Source organism: Anopheles funestus, chromosome 2RL (assembly GCF_943734845.2).
Source record: "Anopheles funestus chromosome 2RL, idAnoFuneDA-416_04, whole genome shotgun sequence".
NCBI classification, from domain to species: Eukaryota; Metazoa; Arthropoda; class Insecta; order Diptera; family Culicidae; genus Anopheles; species Anopheles funestus.
Genome location: NC_064598.1, coordinates 84,856,331 through 84,869,363, shown reverse-complemented (window position 1 = coordinate 84,869,363; position 13,033 = coordinate 84,856,331). Strand labels below are relative to the sequence as shown.

The 13,033-nt window shown below is 43.9% G+C and overlaps 1 protein-coding gene across 9 annotated transcripts in view; it reads left to right on the top strand.

The window, feature by feature from the left end:
* The window catches only part of LOC125764451 (myosin-VIIa), a 28,915-nt gene extending 20,653 nt beyond the window's left edge, over positions 1-8,262 (top strand). For all 9 annotated transcript variants that reach the window (XM_049428713.1, XM_049428714.1, XM_049428711.1 and 6 more), the window contains exons 4-11: positions 24-284; positions 360-4,489; positions 4,560-4,823; positions 4,897-5,036; positions 5,102-6,323; positions 6,395-6,541; positions 6,612-6,732; positions 6,796-8,262. In XM_049428713.1, coding sequence (XP_049284670.1) covers positions 24-284; positions 360-4,489; positions 4,560-4,823; positions 4,897-5,036; positions 5,102-6,323; positions 6,395-6,541; positions 6,612-6,732; positions 6,796-7,002 — 6,492 coding nt within the window. In that variant the 3' untranslated portion in view covers positions 7,003-8,262. The remainder of the gene's footprint in view (positions 1-23; positions 285-359; positions 4,490-4,559; positions 4,824-4,896; positions 5,037-5,101; positions 6,324-6,394; positions 6,542-6,611; positions 6,733-6,795) is intronic.
* The last annotated feature ends 4,771 nt before the right edge of the window (positions 8,263-13,033 follow it).

The following is a 13,033-nucleotide window of genomic DNA, read 5'->3' as shown; positions in this document are numbered from 1 at the left end:
ACTGTTCCTTCTCTTTTACTTAGGGTGATTATATTTGGATCGAGCCCGTGTCCGGACGAGAGTTCGATGTGGCGATCGGGGCTCGCGTAATCTCAGCAGAAGGTCGCCGGATTCAGGTGCGAGACGACGACGGCAACGAACAATGGCTGACGCCGGAGCGACGCATCAAGGCGATGCACGCCTCCTCGGTGCAGGGCGTCGAGGATATGATTTCGTTGGGCGACCTGCACGAGGCTGGCATACTGAGAAACCTGCTCATCCGATACAACGAAAATCTTATCTATGTAAGTATGGATGGTACGAAACGATTGTTCTTCCTCCGTATCTGTGTTAAATGCGGAAATTGTTCTACCTTTTAGACGTACACCGGCTCCATTTTGGTTGCTGTCAACCCGTACCAGATACTGCCCATCTATACAGCCGATCAGATCAAGCTGTACAAGGAGCGCAAGATCGGTGAACTGCCGCCACACATATTCGCGATCGGTGACAACTCGTACGCACATATGCGTCGGTACGGGCAGGATCAGTGCATTGTCATTTCGGGTGAATCGGGCGCTGGCAAGACGGAGAGTACAAAGCTGATCCTGCAGTACCTGGCTGCGATCAGTGGCAAACACTCGTGGATCGAGCAACAGATTCTCGAAGCAAATCCGATACTGGAAGCGTTCGGTAATGCGAAAACGGTCCGCAACGACAACTCGTCCCGGTTCGGCAAGTACATTGACATTCACTTCAATAGTGCGGGTGTAATCGAAGGTGCCAAGATTGAACAGTACCTGTTGGAAAAATCGCGCATCGTGTCCCAGAATGCGGACGAACGGAACTACCACATATTCTACTGCTTGCTCGCCGGCTTATCGCCGGAGGAAAAGCGACGGTTGGATCTTGGTCAGGCGGCTGACTATCGTTATCTCACTGGAGGCGGGTGTATTCGATGCGATGGCCGTAACGATGCGGCCGAGTTTGCGGACATCCGGTCTGCTATGAAGGTGCTGTGCTTCTCGGATCACGAGATTTGGGAAATCTTGAAGCTGCTTGCTGCACTGCTACACACCGGTAACATCAAGTACAATGCGACCGTGATCGACAATCTGGACGCGACGGAAATTCCCGAGCACATCAACGTGGAACGTGTCGCGAACTTGCTCGAAGTGCCGCTTCAACCGTTTATCGATGCACTAACGCGTAAAACACTGTTCGCCCATGGTGAGACGGTTGTGTCGACGCTTTCGCGCGATCAGTCGATGGATGTGCGGGACGCATTCGTGAAAGGCATCTATGGGCGACTGTTTGTGCTGATCGTGAAGAAGATCAACCAGGCCATCTACAAACCGAAGTCATCGACGCGCAGTGCCATCGGTGTGTTGGATATCTTCGGCTTCGAAAACTTCGATCACAACAGTTTCGAACAGTTTTGCATTAACTTTGCGAACGAAAATCTGCAACAATTCTTCGTGCAGCACATCTTCAAGCTAGAGCAGGAGGAGTACAATCACGAAAGTATCAACTGGCAGCACATCGAGTTTGTGGACAATCAGGATGCGCTCGATCTGATTGCGATCAAGCAGCTTAACATTATGGCACTGATCGATGAGGAGAGCAAATTTCCGAAGGGCACCGATCAGACGATGCTGGCAAAGCTGCACAAAACGCACGGCACGCATCGGAATTACCTGAAGCCCAAGTCCGACATTAACACCAGCTTTGGGTTAAATCATTTTGCCGGTGTCGTGTTTTACGATACGCGTGGATTTCTGGAGAAGAATCGCGATACGTTCAGTGCCGATTTACTGCAGTTAATTTCAAGCTCCACAAACAAATTCCTGCAGCTGGTATTTGCCGAGGACATTGGAATGGGGGCGGAAACACGCAAACGTACACCGACACTTTCCACACAGTTTAAGAAGAGTCTTGACTCGTTGATGAAAACACTCAGCCAGTGTCAGCCGTTCTTCATTCGGTGTATCAAACCAAACGAGCTGAAGAAACCGATGATGTTCGACCGGGCACTCTGCTGTCGGCAGCTCCGGTACTCGGGCATGATGGAGACGATCCGTATCCGGCGAGCTGGATATCCAATTCGACACAACTTCCGTGACTTTGTCGAGCGGTATCGGTTCTTGATCAATGGCATACCGCCAGCACATCGGACCGACTGTCGGATGGCTACGTCGAAGATCTGCGCAACGGTGCTTGGACGGTCGGACTATCAGCTAGGTCATACGAAAGTGTTCCTCAAGGATGCACACGACCTGTTCCTGGAGCAGGAACGTGACCGGGTGTTAACGCGCAAAATCCTCATCCTGCAGCGATCGATCCGTGGCTGGGTGTATAGGCGACGATTCTTGCGTATGCGCCAGGCAGCCGTTACGATTCAGAAGTACTGGAAGGGATACGCCCAACGGCAACGCTATAAGAAGATGCGCATCGGTTACATGCGATTGCAGGCGTTGATACGATCCCGTGTGCTTAGCCACCGGTTCCGACACCTGCGGGGACATATCGTGCGGCTGCAGGCACGCATTCGAGGGTATCTGGTAAGGCGTGAGTACGGACATAAGATGTGGGCGGTGATTAAAATTCAATCGCACGTGCGGCGTATGATTGCCATGAAGCGGTACCACAAGCTGAAGCTGGAATACCGACGTCACCACGAGGCGTTACGTTTGCGGCGCATGGAGGAGGAAGAGCTTAAGCATCAGGGTAACAAGCGCGCGAAGGAGATCGCCGAACAGCACTACCGTGACCGGTTGAATGAGATCGAGCGAAAGGAGATGGAGATCGAGCTGGAAGAAAGACGGCGAGTGGAGGTGAAGAAGAACATCATTAATGATGCGGCCCGGAAGGCGGACGAGCCGGTCGACGATAGTAAACTGGTGGAGGCGATGTTTGACTTCTTGCCCGACTCGAGCAGCGAAGCACCCACTCCACACGGTGGTCGAGAAACGTCCGTATTTAACGATCTACCAGTTAATGCCGGTAGTCACGACGACATCATCGGTCCGATACATACCATCTCGGAGGATGAGGAAGATTTGTCCGAGTTCAAGTTCCAAAAGTTCGCTGCCACCTACTTCCAGGGCAACATTACGCACTACTACTCACGGAAACCGCTCAAACACCCGCTTCTTCCACTCCACACACAAGGAGATCAACTGGCTGCACAGGCACTATGGATCACAATCTTGCGCTTTACCGGAGATCTACCCGAGCCCCGCTATCACACGATGGATCGCGACAATACGTCCGTAATGTCAAAGGTAACGGCAACGCTTGGGCGTAACTTTATCCGCAGCAAGGAGTTTCAGGAGGCACAGATGATGGGTCTTGATCCGGAAGCGTTTCTCAAGCAGAAGCCTCGCTCGATTCGCCACAAGCTGGTATCGCTAACGCTCAAGCGTAAGAATAAGCTAGGCGAGGATGTGCGTCGTCGGCTCCAGGACGAGGAGTACACGGCCGACAGCTATCAGTCGTGGCTGGAGTCACGTCCAACGTCTAATTTGGAAAAGTTGCATTTCATCATCGGCCACGGTATATTGCGCGCGGAGCTACGTGACGAGATATACTGTCAGATCTGCAAGCAGCTTACAAACAACCCGTCAAAGTCATCGCACGCCCGTGGCTGGATCTTGCTTTCCCTGTGCGTCGGATGTTTTGCTCCGTCGGAAAAGTTCGTCAACTATCTTCGGTCGTTTATTCGCGAAGGTCCTCCAGGGTACGCACCTTACTGTGAGGAACGCTTGAAGCGAACGTTTAACAATGGTACTCGTAATCAACCTCCATCCTGGCTAGAATTGCAGGCCACCAAGTCAAAGAAACCGATCATGCTGCCAATTACGTTTATGGATGGCAATACGAAGACGTTACTAGCGGATTCGGCAACAACCGCACGGGAATTATGCAATCAGCTATCGGACAAGATCACACTTAAGGATCAGTTCGGCTTTTCGCTTTATATAGCACTGTTCGACAAGGTGTCCTCGCTGGGTAGTGGTGGAGATCACGTAATGGATGCCATTTCACAGTGCGAACAGTACGCGAAGGAACAGGGCGCTCAGGAACGTAACGCACCGTGGCGATTATTCTTCCGCAAGGAAATATTCGCCCCCTGGCATAACCCGATCGAGGATCAGGTGGCAACGAATCTAATCTACCAGCAGGTGGTGCGAGGCGTCAAGTTTGGAGAGTATCGATGCGATAAGGAGGAAGATTTGGCGATGATTGCCGCCCAGCAGTACTACATCGAATACAGCACAGACATGTCGATGGATCGATTGTACACACTGCTGCCCAACTTTATACCCGACTACTGTTTAACCGGAATCGAGAAAGCAATCGATCGCTGGGCAGCGCTTGTACTGACGGCGTACAAGAAGAGTTACTATCTGAAGGAGAAAGCAGCCGCCCTGAAGGTGAAAGAGGACGTCGTGAGCTATGCAAAGTATAAATGGCCACTTCTATTTTCACGCTTTTATGAAGCATACAGGTAGGTCTTCTTCAATGCAAATGTCTCTTGAATCAGGTGATAATTTATCAATGTTTTTTTATTATTTTAGAAACTCTGGTCCAAATCTACCGAAGAATGACGTTATTATTGCAGTTAACTGGACAGGTGTCTATGTAGTGGATGATCAGGAACAGGTGCTGTTGGAGTTGTCCTTCCCGGAGATAACGGCCGTATCGAGTCAAAAGACGAACAAGGTGTTCACGCAGACATTCTCCCTGTCGACGGTGCGAAACGAGGAGTTCACATTCCAGAGCCCGAACGCGGAAGATATACGGGATCTTGTGGTGTACTTCCTAGAGGGGTTAAAGAAACGGTACGTTGTTTGATAAATTTTGCACATGGATCAGGCGGAATGAAACATTCTTGCTTTATACTTTTGAAAACAGCTCAAAGTTTGTGATAGCACTGCAAGACTATAAGGCACCGGGAGAAGGAACTAGCTTCTTGTCGTTCCTGAAAGGTGATCTGATTATACTCGAGGACGAAAGCACCGGTGAGACTGTGTTGAATTCGGGATGGTGTATAGGTAAGTTTGCTAAGCAAGTGGATAAAGACGAACAGCTCTTCTAACGACTGTCGCTCACCTTCAAGGTTGTTGTGAACGAACGCAAGAACGAGGAGACTTCCCAGCGGAAATCGTTTACGTGCTGCCCACGCTCACAAAACCGCCGCCAGACATTCTGGCACTGTTTAGCGTTGAGGATGCCCATCACGGCAAGCGTCTAAACTCGGTTCACTCAAACGGTAGCACCGAGGGACGGGATCGACCGCACAATTTGGCCGAGTATTCGCTCGATCACTTCCGGCCACCACCGAAACGGACCATGTCGAAAGCACTCAGCACACTCAGCTCGAAAGGGCGCGGTGGGGACGAACTGTGGCGCTACTCGCGCGAACCACTCAAGCAACCACTGCTAAAGAAGCTGCTCGCCAAGGAGGAACTGGCGGAGGAGTCCTGCCTAGCGTTCATTGCCATCATGAAGTACATGGGAGATCTGCCATCGAAGCGGCCACGCATCGGTAACGAAATCACGGATCACATCTTCGACGGACCGCTCAAGCACGAGATCCTGCGGGATGAGATCTACTGTCAGCTGATGAAACAGCTCACGGACAACCGGAACCGGCTGTCGGAGGAGCGCGGCTGGGAGCTGATGTGGCTTTCGACCGGTTTGTTCGCCTGCAGTCAGCAGCTGCTGAAAGAGCTGACGCTATTTCTGCGCACCCGTCGCCATCCGATATCGCAGGACTCGTTGCACCGGCTGCAGAAGACGATCCGCAACGGGCAGCGCAAGTACCCGCCGCACCAGGTAGAGGTCGAAGCGATCCAGCACAAAACGACACAGATCTTCCACAAGGTGTACTTCCCGGACGATACGGACGAAGCGTTCGAGGTCGATTCGTCGACGCGCGCCAAGGACTTCTGTCACAACATCTCGCAGCGGTTAAATCTGCGCTCCAGCGAAGGTTTCAGCCTGTTCGTGAAGATCGCCGACAAGGTTATCTCAGTGCCAGAGGGAGACTTCTTCTTCGACTTTGTGCGCCATCTGACGGACTGGATCAAGAAGGCACGGCCGACGCGGGACGGTTCGAACCCACAGTTCACGTACCAGGTGTTCTTCATGAAGAAGCTGTGGACGAACACGGTACCCGGGAAGGACAAGAATGCCGATCTGATCTTCCATTACCATCAGGAGCTGCCGAAGCTGTTGCGCGGCTACCACAAATGCTCAAAGGAGGAAGCGATCAAGCTGGCCGCGCTCGTGTACCGCGTGCGGTTCGGTGAGAGTAAACAGGAGCTGCAGGCAATACCGTACGTTTTTTGGGTCACTTAGTCTTTGGGGAGGAAATCGTGGTTAATCGATCTCTTTGGTCCACTTTTAGGCAAATGCTTCGCGAACTGATACCGTCCGATTTGATCAAGCTGCAGAATGTGAACGATTGGAAACGATCGATCGTTGCGGCGTACAATCAAGATGCCGGCATGTCGCCCGAGGATGCCAAAATTACATTCCTTAAGATCGTGTACAGGTGAGGAAGAAGCTTGGCTTGCTGGAAATCTATACTATTAACGCATTATTATGTTTTTTTGTTGCTTCAGATGGCCAACGTTTGGTTCGGCATTTTTCGAGGTGAAACAGACAACTGAACCGAACTATCCGGAAATGTTGCTGATCGCGATCAACAAGCACGGTGTTAGCTTAATTCATCCCACGTCCAAGGTAGGAATGTGAAGCTGTTGCTTTTTAATGACAAAACTAATTATCATTTAACTTCTCTCAAAGGACATCCTGGTGACACACCCATTCACACGGATCTCGAACTGGTCGTCCGGTAACACATACTTCCACATGACGATCGGTAACTTGGTGCGTGGCTCGAAGCTGCTGTGCGAAACTTCCCTCGGCTACAAGATGGACGATCTGCTAACGTCCTACATTTCCCTCATGCTGACCAACATGAACAAGCAGCGCACGATTCGTGTCAAGTAAAATCCTGACGCTCCCCTTTCGTTGGATCATGCTCAGCAATGACTCTGAAACGTTTGAGGGTGGGAGATATTTTTGCCCCTAATCTCAATCGTAACACGGTAAACAATGCTGATCGTGTACCAGTTCCGTCCATGGGAGAGAGTGTTCCAGTCCGTACCGTGTGTATCTGGAATTCTGGAATTATGCCAGAAGCATATAAACAGTGTGTTGTCGAATGGCCAAGCAAAAACATACATCAGCACAAATATTTATCACGATCGCTATGGTAAGAGAATATTAACCCGCTGCGGTTAGGAAGGTGTGTTGTGCTTTTAAAACGCACCACATCCACAACCGTGGTCGTAAGGAAGGGTTTGTTGAATAATCATGCGCAAAAAGCTAGGAAACACTAAGAAAAAGCGAACAAAAAATCACTGCTAGACATTAGTTTCTTCCTTTCTTGTAGTTAGATTGTTTTTATTGATTTGAAAACTCAAACAGGCCCCCTGCGGCAGGAAGGTGGGGGGATGTGAATTCTAAATTTTAAAAATCAAAACTATGGCATTTGGTAGATTTTAGCGTACGGGACCGACGGCACGAAAAGCACCGAAAGCAAGATCGGTGTTGTGTTTTAAGGAATGGAATTATTGACAAAGTTTGATCGAAACCGAAGCAGTTGATTTATTTACGTGTGTGTGTGTGTATACTGTTGCGCACACTTCCTCATTAGATAAGGAATGTCTTTAATGCTTACAATTTACATCTTTTCATTTCACGAAAAAAAGAAACAACAAAACAATTCATAGGCATTAGCTATTAGCAAACGAGACAAATGTGCTCCCTTTCTATATTTTATTGTTTTCTTTAGTGTCCTTTACGACGGTAATATATAGCAAAAGAAGGAGAGAAAAGAAACGTTACGCGTTAGTTATTATTAACTGGATGGATTTATTGTAATTGCGCTGCTATTAATAATATTATTAAAGGTATTGTAATGAATATTATTTTCTTTTATACGAATACGTACGAGGGATGGCAGGATAGATGGATGGATTTTTGTTTTGAGCCGTACGAACAAATCAAACAAAATGGTGGTTAGTAGTCTTTATGTTACGATGGCGATCTACTTAGCGGCAGAAAGCAATGTGGCGAAACAATGGATGAAGCAAAACTAAAAAAAAAAAATGGAAACGGTGTTGTTAAAACGTTGGGAGCGTTATTAGTTACTTATTACTGAGATCGAAATCTATGCAATAAATACAAAAACAATTGAAAAATAAACAGTCGTTTGAGTACAGTGTTTTTATAAGCTATTTTTTTAACAATTTATTGAATGAAAAAAATAAAATAAATTCGATTAATACAGAGAACTTTCGCGAGACAGCAAGTTTGTACAAATTTTACATCAAAATATGGATAAATAAAGAAAATAGAAGAAGATGAATAGAGAAAGAAGCTGCGAAACTAGAGAACATCTTCTTGTATATTCTTCTGTCTTGAAAATTTCATCAAAAGTTGTGCGCTAGTTACGCTGTCTAATGGGAACTCTTCTTATCCAACAAATAAGGTAGCATTTCTTTGCAAAAATTTCCAAAAAATCCTTTTTTAACCAGAGTGTGTATATTAGAGATGAGAATAACAACTCTTTTTAGTCGGTTAACTCAGAGTGAATGAGTCGTTATTAGGAGTCAGCTCGTTTAACGACTCATTTCGAAGTCATAAAAAAAATCCGGCCTAAACGTATAAGTTAAGGTTCGGTCCTTTACCTCACTCATGAGTGTAAGCATGTAGCCGTGGTGAGTCGAGTTGCAAAAAGAGTAAATGAGTGAGTTGAAACAAAAATGTGCGAGTGAGTTTTGTTTCAAATGAATTGAAACGAAATGATTTTCAAATTTATAGAACTTTTTTTTATTTTTCTTGATTTTTATTTAAAGCATTATTTGAGTGAAAAGAAACTTATTTCAACAAATTCGCATTAAAATAAATCAATTTATAAAATTTTGCTAAATTTCCCCAAAAAAAGGTAAGAGGTAAGCCTTATGAAATTTTCATATTTATGGAATTTCTTTATTTTTTTTTTTATTTTTTTTTAATTTAAGCACTATTTGAGTGAAAAGAAATTTATTGCAACAAATTCGCATTCAAATATATCACATTTGTACATTTTGCTACATTGCTCAAAAATGAGGACAATTTTACATTTTTTCAAACAGGGTATAGAACTTGGTACCTCGAATAACTTCTAGCACAGACATTTGAGGGCATGGCCGTCCAAGAAGAAAATGTAGCCATTGGTGCCATCTATCGACCACAGGTTAAAGATTGGCGATCCGTTGGATACCGACAGAGTTATAGGCAAAACTTGGAGCAAAAATGAATTAAATTTTACATTTTCTCAAACAGGGTATGGAACTTGGTACCTCGAATAACTTCTGGCACAGACATCTGAGGGCATGGCCGTCCAAGAAGAAAATGTAGCCATTGGTGCCATCTATCGACCACAGGTTAAAGATTGGCGATCCGTTGGATACCGACAGAGTTATAGGCAAAACTTGGAGCAAAACTGAGGAAAATTTTACATTTTCTCAAACAGGGTAAGGAGCTTGGTTCCTCGAATAACTTCTGACACAGACATCTGAGGGCATGGCCGTCCAAGAAGAAAATGTAGCCATTGGTGCCATCTATCGACCACAAGTTAAAGATTGGCGATCCGTTGGATACCGACCGAGTTATAGGCAAAACTTGGAGCAAAAATGAGCCTAGGTGATAGGCAATTTTATAGATTTTTTTGATATTTTATTACAATTTTTCAATCTTTTTCAATTTAAAGCATTATTTGAGTGAAAAGAAACTTATTTGAACCAATTGGCATTAAAATAAATCAATTTAATTTTTTTTGCAAAATTTCTCAAAAAAATGGCAAGGGGTACCCCTTATGAAATTTTCGAGTGAAAAATTTTTTTGAAATTTTTTTCTGATTTTTTATTCTTTTTTTAATTTAAAGCATTATTTGAGTGAAAAGAAACTTATTGCAACAAATTCGCATTCAAATATATCACATTTGTACATTTTGCTAAATTACTCAAAAATGAAGAAAATTTTACATTTTCTCAAACAGGGTATGGAACTTGGTTCCTCGAATAACTTCTGGCACAGACATCTGCGGGCATGGCCGTCCAAGAAGAAAATGTAGCCATTGGTGCCATCTATCGACCACAGGTTAAAGATTGGCGATCCGTTGGATATCGACAGAGTTATAGGCAAAACTTGGAGCAAAAATTAGGAAAATTTTACATTTTCTCAAACAGGGTAAGGAGCTTGGTTCCTCGCATAACTTCTGGCACAGACATCTGAGGGCATGGCCGTCCAAGAAGAAAATGTAGCCATTGGTGCCATCTATCGACCACAAGTTAAAGATTGGCGATCCGTTGGATACCGACCGAGTTATAGGCAAAACTTGGAGCAAAAATGAGCCTAGGTGATAGGCAATTTTATAGATTTTTTTGATATTTTATTACAATTTTTCAATCTTTTTCAATTTAAAGCATTATTTGAGTGAAAAGAAACTTATTTGAACCAATTGGCATTAAAATAAATCAATTTAATTTTTTTTGCAAAATTTCTCAAAAAAATGGCAAGGGGTACCCCTTATGAAATTTTCGAGTGAAAAATTTTTTTGAATTTTTTTTCTGATTTTTTATTCTTTTTTTTAATTTAAAGCATTATTTGAGTGAAAAGAAACTTATTGCAACAAATTCGCATTCAAATATATCACATTTGTACATTTTGCTAAATTACTCAAAAATGAAGAAAATTTTACATTTTCTCTAACAGGGTATGGAACTTGGTTCCTCGAATAACTTCTGGCACAGACATCTGAGGGCATGGCCGTCCAAGAAGAAAATGTAGCCATTGGTGCCATCTATCGACCACAGGTTAAAGATTGGCGATCCGTTGGATATCGACAGAGTTATAGGCAAAACTTGGAGCAAAAATTAGGAAAATTTTACATTTTCTCAAACAGGGTAAGGAGCTTGGTTCCTCGAATAACTTCTGGCACAGACATCTGAGGGCATGGCCGTCCAAGAAGAAAATGTAGCCATTGGTGCCATCTATCGACCACAGGTTAAAGATTGGCGATCCGTTGGATATCGACAGAGTTATAGGCAAAACTTGGCGCAAAAATTAGGAAAATTTTACATTTTCTCAAACAGGGTATGGAACTTGGTTCCTCGAATAACTTCTGGCACAGACATCTGAGGGCATGGCCGTCCAAGAAGAAAATGTAGCCCTTGGTGCCATCTATCGACCACAGGTTAAAGATTGGCGATCCGTTGGATACCGACAGAGTTATAGGCAAAACTTAGAGCAAAAATGAATTAAATTTTACATTTTCTCAAACAGGGTATGGAACTTGGTACCTCGAATAACTTCTGGCACAGACATCTGAGGGCATGGCTGTCCAAGAAGAAAATGTAGCCATTGGTGCCATCTATCGACCACAAGTTAAAGATTGGCGATCCGTTGGATATCGACCGAGTTATAGGCAAAACTTGGAGCAAAAATGAGCCTAGGTGATAGGCAATTTTATAGATTTTTTTGATATTTTATTACAATTTTTCAATCTTTTTCAATTTAAAGCATTATTTGAGTGAAAAGGAACTTATTTGAACCAATAGGCATTAAAATAAATCAATTTAAATTTTTTTCCAAATTTTCTCAAAAAAATGGCAAGGGGTACCCCTTATGAAATTTTCGAGTGAAAAATTTTTTTGAAAATTTTTTCTGATTTTTTATTCTTTTTTTAATTTAAAGCATTATTTGAGCGAAAAGAAACTTATTGCAACAAACTCGCATTCAAATATATCACATTTATAAATTTTGCTACATTGCTCAAAAATGAGGACAATTTTACATTTTCTCAAACAGGGTATGGAACTTGGTACCTCGAATAACTTCTGGGACATACATCTGAGGGCATGGCCGTCCAAGAAGAAAATGTAGCCATTGGTGCCATCTATCGACCACAAGTTAAAGATTGGCGATCCGTTGGATACCGACCGAGTTATAGGCAAAACTTGGCGCAAAAATTAGGAAAATTTTACATTTTCTCAAACAGGGTATGGAACTTGGTTCCTCGAATAACTTCTGGCACAGACATCTGAGGGCATGGCCGTCCAAGAAGAAAATGTAGCCCTTGGTGCCATCTATCGACCACAGGTTAAAGATTGGCGATCCGTTGGATACCGACAGAGTTATAGGCAAAACTTGGAGCAAAAATTAGGAAAATTTTACATTTTCTCAAACAGGGTAAGGAGCTTGGTTCCTCGAATAACTTCTGACACAGACATCTGAGGGCATGGCCGTCCAAGAAGAAAATGTAGCCATTGGTGCCATCTATCGACCACAAGTTAAAGATTGGCGATCCGTTGGATATCGACCGAGTTACAGGCAAAACTTGGAGCAAAAATGAGCCTAGGTGATAGGCAATTTTATATATTTTTTTGATATTTTATTACAATTTTTCAATCTTTTTCAATTTAAAGCATTATTTGAGTGAAAAGGAACTTATTTGAACCAATAGGCATTAAAATAAATCAATTTAAATTTTTTTTCCAAATTTTCTCAAAAAAATGGCAAGGGGTACCCCTTATGAAATTTTCGAGTGAAAAATTTTTTTGAAATTTTTTTCTGATTTTTTATTCTTTTTTTAATTTAAAGCATTATTTGAGCGAAAAGAAACTTATTGCAACAAACTCGCATTCAAATATATCACATTTATAAATTTTGCTACATTGCTCAAAAATGAGGACAATTTTACATTTTCTCAAACAGGGTATGGAACTTGGTACCTCGAATAACTTCTGGGACATACATCTGAGGGCATGGCCGTCCAAGAAGAAAATGTAGCCCTTGGTGCCATCTAAAGATTGGCGATCCGTTGGATACCGACCGAGTTATAGGCAAAACTTGGAGCAAAACTGAGGAAAATTTTACATTTTCTCAAACAGAGTAAGGAGCTTGGTTCCTCGAATAACTTCTGACACAGACA